Source organism: Pyxicephalus adspersus, chromosome 2 (genome assembly GCF_032062135.1).
Source record: "Pyxicephalus adspersus chromosome 2, UCB_Pads_2.0, whole genome shotgun sequence".
NCBI classification, from domain to species: domain Eukaryota; kingdom Metazoa; phylum Chordata; class Amphibia; order Anura; family Pyxicephalidae; genus Pyxicephalus; species Pyxicephalus adspersus.
The window spans coordinates 121725307-121740258 of NC_092859.1; the positions used below are offsets into that span (position 1 = coordinate 121725307).

Genomic DNA, 14952 nt, shown 5'->3' on the forward strand with positions numbered 1-14952 from the left:
GCAAAAAAGCCAAACTATAAGTAAACGTGGGTTAATAATTAATAATTTGTTTTATTTTATATTGCTAACATGGGTAAGATATTCTCATGGTTTAAAATGATGGAAAATAAGCATGTTCTAGCATGTTTTAGCATTATCCCTTCCATAAATTTAGTGCACAATAAAATGAAAAAGCTGTATTCTGTTAATATTATCATGTATTTATTTAGCACTGATGTATTACATGGTGCTTTATAGACTTCTTGGTCATGTCAATTACCGTCTCTAAAAGGAGCTGACAATCTATTGCTCATAATCAAAGACAAAATGTATTGTCCCAACCATAGTCTAAGGCCAATTTACTTACAGTATTTTTTTTGGAATATAGGAGGAAACCCAAAAGGAAGAACATACATCCTTCATGCAGATAGCATTCTAGTTAGGATTCAAGCCTGAAACCCTAGTGCTGCAAGGTGAGAGAGCTAGCCTCCAGACTGTTGTATAAACACAGACTTTATGCAAAAAAAATGTATACATGGAAGAAACAAGTAATAACTGCTCTGTATTTACTGAAATAAATTAGCCTCATTCATACATGCATAATAATAAATTCACCAAAACAAAGAACGCTGATTGATGAAGTATACTAGGAGTCTCGGACAGCCTTTCCTGACCTTTTTGTCCCTTGAAATAATTTTTAGGGTGCAACCTCTGCTTTAATCAATCAATTGGAAAAATTCAATTTGGCTCCCAGTTGATAAAATGCCCACATATATTAGTTGTCAGAGAGCCACCTTTACAGACAGCTTAAAAGGTGGTTGGTTTTATGCAGCTGGCTCTGCCAAGTTGTGTTGGTTTATATACCTTTGCAGGCATCATCATTGGAAAGTCAATCAGCTACAGCTCAAAGAACCTCTGACAACTTCTGAAGGAATCTAAAGGTTCTATTAAACTCTTGTTGAGAATGGCTGGCCTTTGACTGAATTCTGTACATTCCAAAATGCATCATAGAAAGAACTAAAGTGGTAATCAATACTGATAAAGTTGCAAGGAGTCTGAATTCATTGGCATGCAGCACGCATTATATTACGTATAAGAGTGCATGAGCAGGTCAAGAAGTTTAACTGTACCTATTGCCTTGCAGTTCTTTGTGATTTTGTTTCACCCCTGTTAACACAATATTAGAGGGAAATATACATTCTTGTACCTGGTTGTAAAGTTTCACCAACCCTTACCCTGTGTTTGGAGTGTGACATAATTTATTATATTTGAATGTTGCTTAAATACTGCATAGAATTCCTCCCATGAAATCTCTGGCTTGCAGGGAAGTCCAGCCTCACTGAACATGATCTCAATAGCTTTTTCTGTTTGATCTTTTGAAAGAAAGCTTGATAATTGATTGAAGGACCTGCAAACATGTCAACACACATTAATATTTCATTTACTAATAAATACAGAAATCTAAGTGTTATAGAAACCTGGAATAAACAAGTCATGTGCTGGCACAGATCCTATTTCTTTAGACTTTCCTTGGACATTTTTGGGTATTCTTTGCAAAGTGAGTTTTTACTTTGTTTTAATTTTAAAGGTAAATGATAATTCCCTTGAAAAGTTAAACTTTTCTATATGGGGTGAACATGCTTTACACCTTACACTATGTTATTGACTTATTTTCCATTTCTTCCTTATGAGTCAGTAGAAAAAAAATAAAGATTGACAGTGACAACAATTGAGAAACCAGTTACCAGTAGTGATCAGTAATTTCCCAACTGATTTAAAGTGTATTATCAACAAAAATATATGTGTAGTTTGACTTGGCAACACTACTTTAATCTTCAAAGCATAACAGAAGCCTAAACTTTAGCTAAACCTTTTAGGAAAACTCTCAAGTGATATTGTTATTAGTAAGAGGGAGTTTCTGATTCATCCAAATTAAGGAATAATACAGTGCATAGCTTTTTCCCTGGTCAGTTGAACAACTTAAGAGCCAGTTCTGCCATGTTGTCTATTAGAACAAATATGCAGAGCTGACAGTTCTACGTAAGAAGATATACACTTTTATTTCATCTTTACTTTTTTATTTTGGCATTGGTACACAGCAGTGTCCAGAATCTTTTGCCTTTTAATTGGCCATAAATTTCTTCTTATCCCTACAAACAGCCTACTTGAGGAAATATATGCTCACATAATTTGGGTGTTTGTAAACTTCAAGCAAAATTCTGAAAATTGTATCAAACTGGACACAGACACATGTGCTTAACCCTAGTTAGGAATATACCAATCACTATGCTATCAAAGTCAGACATCAATGTAGTACCAATCTAATTTTTTATAAGATGGTCTTTCTTTGGTTGAAAAATGTCCCTTTTTTTTATAATTCAACAGTTATAATAAAAGTACATACCTAAGCATCGTAGCACACTCTTCCTTTGTAAGCAGCCCATTTCCATTAATGTCATGCATTGAAAATATAAACCTTAATTTGCTTTCAACAGAACCTACATTAAGAATACAAAAATGCTATAAATAACATAATAAGTACAAGACATATCAATTTAGTTTGCCTTTAAATTTTTCTTTAAAGAAACCTCATTCAAATACATATCTCCTTGAAACAAGATATGATTTATATACTTTAAACAATACATTTAGTAAACATAGTAAACTAAGCATAAAAACTAAATTGTTTTGTAAAAACCATGTCAATAAAAAATATTAAATATTATTAATCCAAATGGGGAGGAAAGAGAATAGGGAAAGAAGGTGAATATACAAAAGGGAGGTAAGTTACCTGTTAATAAGGAGGCCAATATGTAACAAAATTCCTTAAATGATAAATATCCATTGCAGTCTTTGTCCGCTGTACAAAACATTGACTCCACAAAATGAGCATTTGGCTCAAGTCCTAAAGATTCTGCAAATTCTTCTCTTGACAGCTCACATTGCAGAGCATCTGTTATCTCCTTCTTGAGTATTACTCCTGCATCTGCTTTATTTATTTCCAGAACCTATATGTGAACAGTATAAAAGCCATCATTCAAGAGTTCATTTTGCCAAAATGCTTTCTCAAGGAAACAAAATATAAAGGTTTATTAGTAGTCAATGTCTACAAAACAGTATCAATACCTACACTCTTGTAATGAACCTTCCCAACCTAAAACTATAATGCATTCAGTCTGTAAATGGTAATGCCTTTACTTGTATTTTTTGAATTTTGTTATTACAGTTGCAGAAGGTAGATGCATATACTGTATGCTGGGATTATCCTGATTCAGCCAATATTATGATGGTTGGGGATATGGTGGTTCACCAAGATTAATTATCCTTCATGCTTCCAAATTCCAGCACTTCTATGTACCATGCACTATCACAGCTTCATGAAGTATATTAATTAGTACTATATTTTAGGTTAAAGTCTCCATTAGTGTTTGTGGAGTGGACCTGTGCAGCTAACGTTTGATTAAGGTGCTTCACAATAGCTGAATTGAAAATAAGTGTGTTTAACCTAAATTGTATTACCAATTAATACAAATCACTGATGCTGTTGTTGGATCAACTTCTCTTCATCTGTTCTATGTCAAGTGCTGTGCCTCTACTGTCCTCAGCTATGGGTCAAATATGGATGGGGTGGTTCGTATTTGATTGAATTTTATTCATGTCAGTCGTTTGTGACATAGGTCTGATATGCCCTATTTTTCTTCTGGAGAAGCAGACATGGTCTGCGAAACGCGAAACGAGAAATTGAGACTACCAAATGATTGATGTTTTATGCACAATAGTCTTGTGTTGATGTTTTTATTTCCCTTTATTGTGCATGGATTGAATTAAAGATGTTGATTGTTTTTTTTTAATTGTTGTTCTCAGGAAGTTATTTGTATGCTTCTCTGGTATTTTTGAAATTTTTCTTTTTATTCAACTACCCACAAGAAGTTAGAGTTAAGGCATATGAATTCCAGCTTTCTATCACAACTACATTCCTCAGTGTGGGGTGACCATTGCACCCTAGTATTGGAAACCAGAAAGAAAAGACCATTAAAAGAATATTTCCCACTTTTCGGGTTCCCTAATAATCAAATAATACCTTTTAATAAAAATGATAAAAGAGATGTAATGGATTGTCCACAAATGACCCATTTGCCATGGGCTGGTTAGTGTCCTAATTGGCCCTAAGTTTACTATACAACCATCAGATACAGAATAATTTTACGTATGTAGAGATGACTTACATGAGAAAGTGAATGCCTAAAAAATGTTTCCAACATTTCTCGTCTCTGTTTCTTTGAAACGGATTCTTTCAAAATGTCTTTTTCCCCCTTTAAAATGAAAGTTGATAGAATTCCAGCGCTATCTATGAATTCCTTAAGATTTCTGGAAAAGGAGGATTGTTCTTCTTTGTTGTTAAAAAGCAGCACCTGGTTCACAAATTGGAAATGTTATACAAAGCAAGCAAAGAAGAAGATGAATAAATATAAAAAATCTACATAATATACTTTTTGTTAAATATTGTTCCCAGTACAAGCATAGAAACAACTACAGGCTCTATACAGATAGTCCCCGGGCTACATACAAGATAGGGACTGTAGGTTTGTTCGGAACAGGTGGATTATTTTAATAAATGCAATTAGGACAGATTTGTCTCAACAAATAAATAGGCAGCGTGGTGTCTGTATACTGTATGAAATCCTCAATGTGACTTATTCACAATTAAAGAAAAAAAAACTTCATGGAGCCTAGACATTTATTAACTTCTGGAGCAAGCTGTGCTTTGATATGCAAAAAGAAGCAATTGCAGAATTTGTTTTGGTCATTAAAGAGTTACAAGATGTTGCAGAACAGCTGGGACCTTAAGATCACCCACAACCCCAGCTGTGTTTACAAAAAATTTCTTCAAGTCATGTGAACCACCCCGCCCCCCATCAAGCCTCTGTCCTGCACACAAACAGCAGGGAAGCCCCGTTCGTATCTAGGAGTCATCTGTATGTCAGATGTCCTTAACTCTGAAACTACCTGTAATTTAAAATTGCAATGCACACTATCTGGTAGACAGCATTTGTTAGCAATAATCACTCATATAGTAGATGGAGTGGCAGCTGTAAAACCTCAGAGAAACTCCAAGCTCTAACTCTTGGTTCTAAAACCTATGGGCAGACATAAGTAAAAAAGGAGGCAAATAGCAAGTCTGCACATTTATAACGGTTTAAAATCTGATGTTTACATTTTGATGTTTGGGACTTCTTAGGGTGAGATCTAACCATAACTGATATTTTAGTACTTCATTGTTCTACCTATTCATACTTCTTAAAACTGATATACTGATGATCCCCCAAAAATAGGAACAAGAAAAAATAGAACTAATGACAGAAAGTTGCTCTATTGTGTTGTTTGCACAATTGAATCCCCTTTAAATCATCATAAATTAAATAAATATTAATTATTAGACAAATTTTCAGATGATGCCATGTTTTACCATATACAAAGTCATCCAGAATGTGTTCCCCTGTTGGTATTATTTTAAAACATTGGATGAAAAATCAACTCTATAGATAGATCTCAAACAAATCTGATATCTTACCAGATCATATTCTTTTGGGATCCTGATCCGTAAACTTTTGCTTCCAGCATTGTTAGAAATGGCAACCTGCACAGCTTGCTGGTTTCTCAAATGAATGGTCCTGGTGTCAGATTTATCAGCAGCTACAACTTGAATAACGTGATCTGGATTTAGCTGAACAAAAACAGGCTGTAGTGGCTCATCAGGTCCACACCACTCAATAGCTAGAATTATACAAATATAATTAAACAAGAAAATATGAAGGCTTTAAAATATTTACATGTTTGAATGTAATCATATCTGCTTTATTATTGTGTAAATTGGTGGACATTTTAGCTGGTGCTAAATCCATTAAAAGTTTTTCTCCAAGACAGCTAATGAAAGCTCAATAGGACTGTACACAGTATAAATCTAATTGTCTTCAACTGAGCAACAGGACAAAGACAAGTTAAAGCAGTTGGCCATGGCAAACAATTAAAGTTTCTAGTTGTATGTCACAAAGAAGAATTGTTTTAAAAGTCCCACAGCTTTAAAAATGTATTCTTTTGCTTTCTCAGTGCAAATGAAGAATATAACTGGCCCCTGTGAGGCATCACAGGCTGTTTGTGATATCTTCTTCTCATACATTTTTTTTAATTCTCTCAACTTGTTCAGTTTTGGATATTTACGATTCTAAGCATCTTGTCAATAAAATATGGGTGTCTGCATGGTGGGTACTTATTTGCCATTACAGATATGCTTGGTAATGTTTAACATACCTTGAAATCCTTGGAGATTGCTCTGGTTACTGATAACAGGGTTGCTTTTCAGTTTCTGCATCCGAATGAATGATTTCTTGCGGTGTTGTGCAACCACCAATGCAATTAGTAAACTCACTGCAAACAAATAAATTATTGACAAATCATTAATTTTACATAAAAAGCAATAAAACTGATAAAGTTAATAATTAGTAATAAGTAAACTGCCATAAGTGCCAGGATTGTAGGAACCTACAGACACCCAATAAATTTTTTTATCAATTTTATGGAAGCCCAGACAAGTTGAAAAGCTCAACTGCCAAGCTTGGTCTTCCTACCTATCTGTCCGATGGTCCATTGGTATCAGTGAACCTCATTGAACAGCAGATAAGTTTGGGATACAGGACCTAAAGATACAGTTGGTAGTTGCCTAATGGCATAAGCTGGTTTCAAGGCTCTGAAGGTACTGTAAAAGATTGCTAACAATATGTTCAAGTACCTGCAATGGAATAAATAGAATGGAGTAAATACAAAGTAACAATACTGTTACATTGTATTTCTGAATTATGTTAGTAAATGAGGCAGGGGGACACAAACAGGGGTGGAGGGACAGGTCATGGCACATTCTTTATGTGCACTCTATAAATCTACTTTGGGTGTGGGTAGCATGCCTAATATCTGCAACTGCTTTAACAGAAACTCAACAATTTGCATATATATATAAATAGTAACGTAAGATATGTAAATCATTTCATACCAACAGGAAAACTGCAGAGAGCTACAATGATAAATCCAAATCCAATTGAGCTTCCTTCAAAGTAATTTGTGAATACAACAGGCACACATTTTTCCAAATTGTCAGACTTAAGTTGCGCAGGCTGGGGGCATGGATCATCTGGAAATTAAACATTTTTTTAGATAAATAGCAGTTAGTGTATTTTTTACAACATGAATTTTCAAAAATATATATTATTCAACAGGTATAAAGAAAACCAGAAAAGTATACCATAATTATTTTGCAAACAATTCATGTTTTCTACGATTCATTTAGTTTTGGTAGAAACATTTAGACTATCTTTAAGGCTTAAACTTACAAAACAGGCACCTCAGAGCCAAAAAATCATGGGAAGGCTGAAGTCTGCAGTGTACATTTTTGGTGGGTAATATATGGTTCCTCATTTCAGTAGAAATAAGAATAGTTGTCACTTACACATTCAAAACTATATAATACAAGCATTCTAAAACTGTTTTAATCAAGATAACACTAAGTGGTGCCTGGGACAAATCAGGAGTCATATCATGGCCTTGTTGAAATTAATATGTAGAGGTTTTCCCTTTCTTCTCAAAAAAAACTTACCTGATTTCCAAACAAAAACTTTTTCTTGTAGTGTACTGTCCACCGTCCCAGTGGCAGCTACAAGTACATCATGAAATGTAATGTTATGTATCATAGCTACTTCTTCTTCTGTAAAGAGACTAAACAAAAAAAAAATGTTTAAATAAAGTCACAAAAATAAAAATAAAATTTTTCTGATTTTTTTTTGCACCCAGATGGGTGCAAAAAAAAAAAAAAAACCTACTAAATAGGTTTAAGCTGTTCACTTAGTTAATTACCAAAATTAACATAGCCCTACAAACATGAACCATAATCATATGCAGGCATGAATCTATTTTTTATATTTCCTTGCATGTGATTTGGCATTCTTTCTATTATTAATTTTCACCACATTCACTAAGATAAGTGAATTATCCATTTGCTAAGTGAGCAGGCTAACCCCCATTTAAACTCAGCCCAGTGTGTTCCAAAAAGTTATAAAAGAATAAAGTACATACCCATTATTTATATTTTCAAACCAAAATCTGTCTCCATCTCTTAAACGGTAAAATTGATTCAGAATGATTTCTGGTATGATGCTACCAGCGCTCCCATTCATCTCCAGCATTATCCCAGGTATAAGCTCCAGCCTTTCAATGTTATTGTCATAGAGAGCTGAAAGCTTTAGAAAATTAGGAATGTTAGTGGTGAATGAATATTATGTAATAAAATACTTTCATGTATTGTTTTCTTCAACATAAAAATAAAAAATACTGGGTAAAAAAAATAATTTTTACTTATACAACCCTGGTGGTTGGATAAACCTCCCTTTTTTAATTTATTTTAAACTGAATTTCCTTTGTTTGATAATATGATCATAAATATAAATTAAAGTAGACTGTTCACATAAATTAGGTTATGAAAACTAAGGCTATTATTTTTAGGTATGGGAATTAATCATCATATTTCTGCATTCAGGGACCTTTAAATCCAGATTGGTGGCTCAGTGGTTAGCACTTTGGCCTTTGCAGTGCTGGGTCCCAGGTTCAAGTCTTGGCCAGGACACTGTCTGCATGGAGTTTGCATGGGTTTCCTCTGGTTTCCTCCCACATTCCAAAAACTTGCAGTTAGGCTAATTGGCTTCCCCTCAAAATAAACCTTAGACTGTATTAAAGACATACCACTATGGTAGGGACATTAGATTGTGAGCCCCTTTGAGGGACAGCTAGTGACATGACTATGGACTTTCTAAAGCGTTGCGTAATATGTCAGTGCTATATTAATACTGTGTAATATTAATAATAATAATTACAGCCTTCATGAGTGTGATCTACCGCCTACAAAGCATGAGTGTGAATTTCTATATAGGACTCATTGGAGATTTATTGCAGCTGTCATCTAGAAAAATAGACAAACCTGTTTAATTTCAGAGTTGCTGATGTTTTCCCATGTCATAGGTGAGAATCCATAGTAACTGCGGACTTTGTTATAGCTAGGTAGCCCCATATCTCTGCCACGTTGGATACTTGCAGCTAACAGATCCATGCGGGAATATTGCATCTGCCCATACCAGTAATCTGGAATGAAATATGTAGAAAAAAATATTGGCCAGTAGTACACATATACTCAAATTCAATTCTTGGCTCTGAAAAATGGCAGTATAGTTGGATCATGATATTTGTTTTTATCTTTAGCTTGTCTGCTGGTAACTGTGCAATTCTCTTAATGGATTTAGGTCAACCTAGATTATTGATCATTCCCAAGTAGTTTTTAGTAGCTTCCATATATCTTAAAAAGGTGTTTGGATGGTAGAAGTTACCAGAGATTTACTAACTAAGAAATATCCCTTTGCAAGAGGATAATTCACTTTGCTCTCGAATGAAATTCTGCCTGGCTGTAATGAGAAAATGTAATCATAGAAAATGTAAAGTATATAATGCAATAACCTACCTTCATGTAAAATCATACATAAATCATGCATGCATAAATCATGGCCTTTGATTAGTTACTATGAATATAGCATTTTGTGGTGTTATATTACACAATTTACCTCTTAGGTCTGACACTATAATGTGGTCTTCTTTTTCTGCTACTTGTGAACACATGCCCAACAACAAATGCTCGATATAAGTGAGGTTCTTCATGTCAAGATTCTAGAACACAATTAGAAAAATAAACCCAATGAAAGCTGCCCAGATCATCAACAAATCACTTTTATAGTAATACCCATACAGAGAAACTACTTTATATGACATATTGGGCATAAGCCATGAAGCTGTAATATGTCATATAATAGGTTTAACTGCATTGAATATTACCCTTAAAAATTGAGCTTTGTCATATCGTGTCATATCAGCTACACTCCTTATAGGTCTGCATCTTTTGGGGGACAAGGTGGGCATTTAAAGCAGCTATAGGAGCAGATTTACCCATTACCACCATGTTGACATTCTTGGGGAACAAAAAAGGATCTAACTGATGTGTAAAACAGGGCATTTTAAGATCATACCATCATTCTCAGTATGTAAAGTACTTCATCTTCAGATCACTACATATATGCACAATATGCTATGCAAGTTTTTCTCAAGTTGACATCCTTGCTTAATTTTTTTAATATGATGTATTTGTTACCATAATTGCCTTTAAACCTATTTATTTCACCTCATTTTTCTTTTTATGGTCTTGTATACACAATTTTAGTAAATGGAAAAAATAATTTTTCAACAGACAAACATGAACCACATAGCAGTATGTACTGCAAAACATGACAAAATAAAAAGAAAAGTTAGAGAGAAGAAAACAAATTATTTTAATGCATTAAGCACTAAACAATTTTCCTTTTCCAAATCTAACCTGTCTGCTCCAGTAATTGTTACACAAGCGATGAGCAGGATACATCTTACTATCTGGGCCTGAGACATTCAGAAATTTGCAGTCCTTGTCCCTTGATAGAAAACACACAAACAATTTATGGTTAGTTCAGCTGAAGAAACATTTGGGTTAAAACACCACTTAAAACGATAAAATAATGAGTATACACATTTTTCATATATATAGAGAATACCAATAGTTAAGAATCCAGGAAGCAATCATAAAATATATTCTGGTAGTTATATAACTGCAGGTTAACTGTTTGCCTTTGTTTCCTAATTTGGATATATGCGAATAGGAAAATACAGTACTTTTTTCTTTGTACCTTGAACATTTCTTTTATCACAATGCACAAGAGCAATAAACAGTGTAATCACTAAAAGCAACTCACTAAAACAACTCTGTTATACATTTTTACTGCATTGCTCTTTTCCATTTCTATCTTATTTTATTGATAATATCTTACACAGTGATAAATGTACACAGATGGTGAAAAAATATTGGCTGCCGATTTATTACCAATTCTAAATGCTTTATATAAAGATATAGACAGACATTCACTGTTCACTTATATAGCTATACCTGTCCAACATGGCAATAGCTCAATGCATACAGGCATGTAGACATTGTCAGTATGCCATACAAACCATACATGCTACTCTGAATACTTCAGAAATTGCATATATATATATATATATATATATATATATAACTATGAATCATAATCAATTATACAGTCCTGCATTTGAAGCCTGTTTAGAAAACCAGAAGTTAATGTAAATTGGAAGAAATACAATACCTCATATAAACGCCTGAAGGCATCATGGTGTATAACATCTGTGCTGTTAAAGCTGCAAATTCTGGGGATATGCTTGGGTCCACATGCTGATTATAGCCTACAAATAAAAACAATAGCTTGAAAATAAAGTTACCAAGAATGTTTTAAAATGATTCCTTACAAAATTAAAATATATTCTATATTTAGGATATTTTCCACATATGATAAATTATTTGATTATTTTCTACAATATAAAATTTAGAACATTGTGCAAAACAATATGCAATAACACTATGCATGTATGTAACTATTAAGCAGCCAGTTACAGCACTAAAACATAATTTGTATGACTGAAACCTGGCTTGACAAAATGCCATGACCAAAGTTTTTGCAAATATTAATTACCTAACTATTACATATTTGTACCTTTGTTTTATATTTTACCATTTCTAAATTTATTAGTGATATTTATTAAGATATATTTTATATATTTATATATATATTTACATATATATATATATATATATATATATATATTACTGTATATATTTAAATAAAATCTATATTAATGTATGTTGTATGCAATATTGTAAATCACTTAATAGTTACGTATTCACAATTTGATGTTGACACCTAAAACACACAGTACCTGTGTAATTCTGGACATCTCTTGATAAAAATGTAGGCAGCCATTCATAAAAAATAACTCTCTAAAACAGAAGGATAAAATACAAATTAACAATATAATACATTGTACAATATAATTGTGTTTATTCTGTAATACATTTATTATTATTTATGTTGTTATTTTATTACATTTTTTTGTTTTACTAAAATTCACTAAATATTAATTGGTTATTTTCAAATTTAGAATTATTTAGATCCTTTAATTCGTTGTAAAACTCCAAAATAGCTCAAGACAAGTTTTAACAAAAACTTAATAAAACTATGATTCACTGTTATGTTTAGTTATTCAATTTTTTGAAGCATTAAGTGTATTTATTGAGTAAGAATTATCTATCATCTGTTTTTTCTACTATGAATATTTGGTGCACATTGCTCATCACTGTCCCAAACGTGTGTTGGTGTATTACCTGGTAAACAGCAATGACCCATTTCCTGGCATGCTGAAACAAAACTTCATCTGACCAGTTGGTATGATTTGCTGCCAGTAATTTTGCCATATAGTTATGGTACCAATACCAGACCATGTTTTGTGCTTGACGAAATGGACTTTCATTGGCCATAGCATTACCAAAACCTGTGAAATAAAAAAAAGACATACTTTGGTTACATTTAAGTAGGGTTAGGTTGACATACAGTGGGAGTAATTTAATGAAGTAATTTAGGCTGTTCATCTGCATCACCTTGGAAGGGATATTTCAAAGTAAATGAGCCAAAACTCTGCTGACTTCAACCCTTCATTTACTTTTCAAATCACTGCCATCAACCATCCCATGCATGTACAAACGTCTAATGTACAAATCCAGTACATGAGCAACAGTGCTTAAGTCAGAAAATTGGTGGCCGGATACCACACAAAAGCCTTTCTGCACCCATGGGCTACCTCATTTACCCCTCCCCAAAACTGCTAATAACAAAAAATGAAACAGCAGTAACGACATAGAAATTGTGGGCTTCAGCTAAACATGTGGAATTATATTCAACTTACATTTCCGTAATGAAGTCAATAGTATGTCAAAAATGAGAAAAACAGTTCAGAAATCTGTGCCTTTTGGTTTCAAAAATTTTGAATATTACTTTTTCAAAAAAAGTATACAAACAATTCGTGTAATATACAAAAGGGGACAAATCAAGACACTTGTGTAACATACAAAGAATTATGGGGGGGCGGGGGGGACAAATAAATTGGGGTGGGTTGACAAGTGGAATTTTAAAGGGGGATCTTCCATCACCTTAATTGCAACTTTAGCACGATTGCATAGTTGAGAAACAAAATACAGTACCATGGCAATTAAGCCTAAACAATCAGGATGAGCAAGTTGAAAACCAAAATCAACATAAACCAGACAGGACATAGGAAAGTGGGAGCACAGAGATCTGTGCCTTTCAGAGAAGAGCACTCACTGTATATTCCTTTATCCCCTCCTTGTCCAGTGCAAGGATCACGCATCCGAAAAACTGGAAGACTTTTCTTGGCATCAGGTGGAAAAAATCCATTAGGGCCAGAAGCCAACTTTCCTCCAGAGAAACTTCTCAGAGCATCGCTCCAAGAATGACTAGGGCCGTAAATGGAGCTGCCATCAATCCAGGCTGTTACAGAATTGACCTGGAGAATTAAGAACTTTTCATTAAACTCTATTAGAAACAGAAATACAAAATATAAAAATACACATATCAATTTGTTACATTTACAATATGATAACCATAGGTAATAAACAAACTTCAACAGCCATTTCACCAGTGCTGATTAAAAAATTATGTTTTTGTCTTTTTTTATGGTCAATATCCCTTGCAGTAGAATGCAGAAATCATTTAAATTAGCCTAACTTGTGAAAAAAGTAATTGTGTGGGAAAATGCATGCTATTTGAAAATAAGGAATTTACACAATTTACAAACTCTTTACAAACCTGCACTCTTGGACTGTTAGGGCTTTTTCCCGTGTCATGATACCATTGGACCCTTTGGTATGGTAAAACTACATTGCTTTTGTTCTCAGGGTCAAACGCTGGATCTCCAAGTGGAATGTTGATGTTTAAGAATTCGGCTGGGCAGGCAGGCATATCAGTGGACACTACTTCTGAAAGTACCTGATGACCTGGAAAAAAATGTTTTATTTGTTCTACTTTTTATTGAAATAGAAGTTCATGAACAATGTACTGTGAATACAATGTAATGTGAATAATGTTTTTTTAAAGTAATGGCCATGTTTTACACAGCTGCGGGTTTTACTGCAACATAGAATAAGGAAGGTGACAACTATTTCCAAAGCTTTCTTTCTATCCAGTCTGTAAAACTATTTTAGTACCTTCACCTTTGGTTTACCAGCTTATGAAATAGGTAACCCTTTTGTAAGACGGATTTCAGTTATCATTGTAGTTAACAAAAAAAAAAAAATTACAGTCTACACTTTTTATTGTCTCACCAAAATATACCGCCATCACTGTGAGATTTCGTGGTGATGGAAAGGTTGACTGTTCTGGTGTCAGTGCATTACTGACTTCTCGAGGGTTTGGCAAATCTTTTGCTACCTGGTAAACTCCATCAGAATAACTTGCAGGGATGAAACGCAAAAGTTTAGAACCTAGAAATAGACATATTTTAAGTCCAAATGATTAAATAACTCACATACACATGGCACAAAGAGCACAAGGAAAATGTATTGGTGACTAAATATATATTCTAGTATGCAAAAGACCAAGCCTGACTTCCTTAAAAAAGAGATGAGAATCTACACTCAACAAATGTAAATATTAATTAGTGAATAATAATTTCAGCTATCCAATTGTTAAAAGCAAATTCTTATTTACTTATGTCATCTGAGCAAGACTGGGTTTCAAGAGCAACAGGAATTAGGTTTTCACATGATTACATTAGTCGTATGACAGATTTTAATATTTGCATTTCCTTTTACATGGATAGCCCAAAGTTCTTAGCACACTTTCTGGACATGCTGGTATCCTGGGTTCAGTAATTAGCAGAGGCCTGACCAAGAACCTTTATGGTAAGAACACACGGTATTATTTTAATGAGCTGGGA

The 14952-nt window shown here is 33.6% G+C and overlaps 1 protein-coding gene across 1 annotated transcript in view; it reads right to left on the reverse strand.

The window, feature by feature from the left end:
- The window catches only part of LOC140324402 (dual oxidase 2-like), a 32031-nt gene that overhangs the window by 9875 nt on the left and 7204 nt on the right, over positions 1 to 14952 (reverse strand). Inside the window, exons 4-21 of the mRNA XM_072402270.1 lie at positions 14339 to 14497; positions 13824 to 14011; positions 13320 to 13521; positions 12326 to 12492; positions 11881 to 11941; positions 11253 to 11349; positions 10436 to 10526; positions 9633 to 9735; positions 8999 to 9159; positions 8101 to 8264; positions 7625 to 7743; positions 7025 to 7162; positions 6289 to 6405; positions 5552 to 5754; positions 4206 to 4391; positions 2771 to 2987; positions 2384 to 2477; positions 1215 to 1387 (exon numbers count right to left, since the gene is read on the reverse strand). Of these exons, the coding sequence (XP_072258371.1) occupies positions 1215 to 1387; positions 2384 to 2477; positions 2771 to 2987; positions 4206 to 4391; positions 5552 to 5754; positions 6289 to 6405; positions 7025 to 7162; positions 7625 to 7743; positions 8101 to 8264; positions 8999 to 9159; positions 9633 to 9735; positions 10436 to 10526; positions 11253 to 11349; positions 11881 to 11941; positions 12326 to 12492; positions 13320 to 13521; positions 13824 to 14011; positions 14339 to 14497 (2640 nt within the window). The remainder of the gene's footprint in view (positions 1 to 1214; positions 1388 to 2383; positions 2478 to 2770; positions 2988 to 4205; positions 4392 to 5551; positions 5755 to 6288; positions 6406 to 7024; positions 7163 to 7624; positions 7744 to 8100; positions 8265 to 8998; positions 9160 to 9632; positions 9736 to 10435; positions 10527 to 11252; positions 11350 to 11880; positions 11942 to 12325; positions 12493 to 13319; positions 13522 to 13823; positions 14012 to 14338; positions 14498 to 14952) is intronic.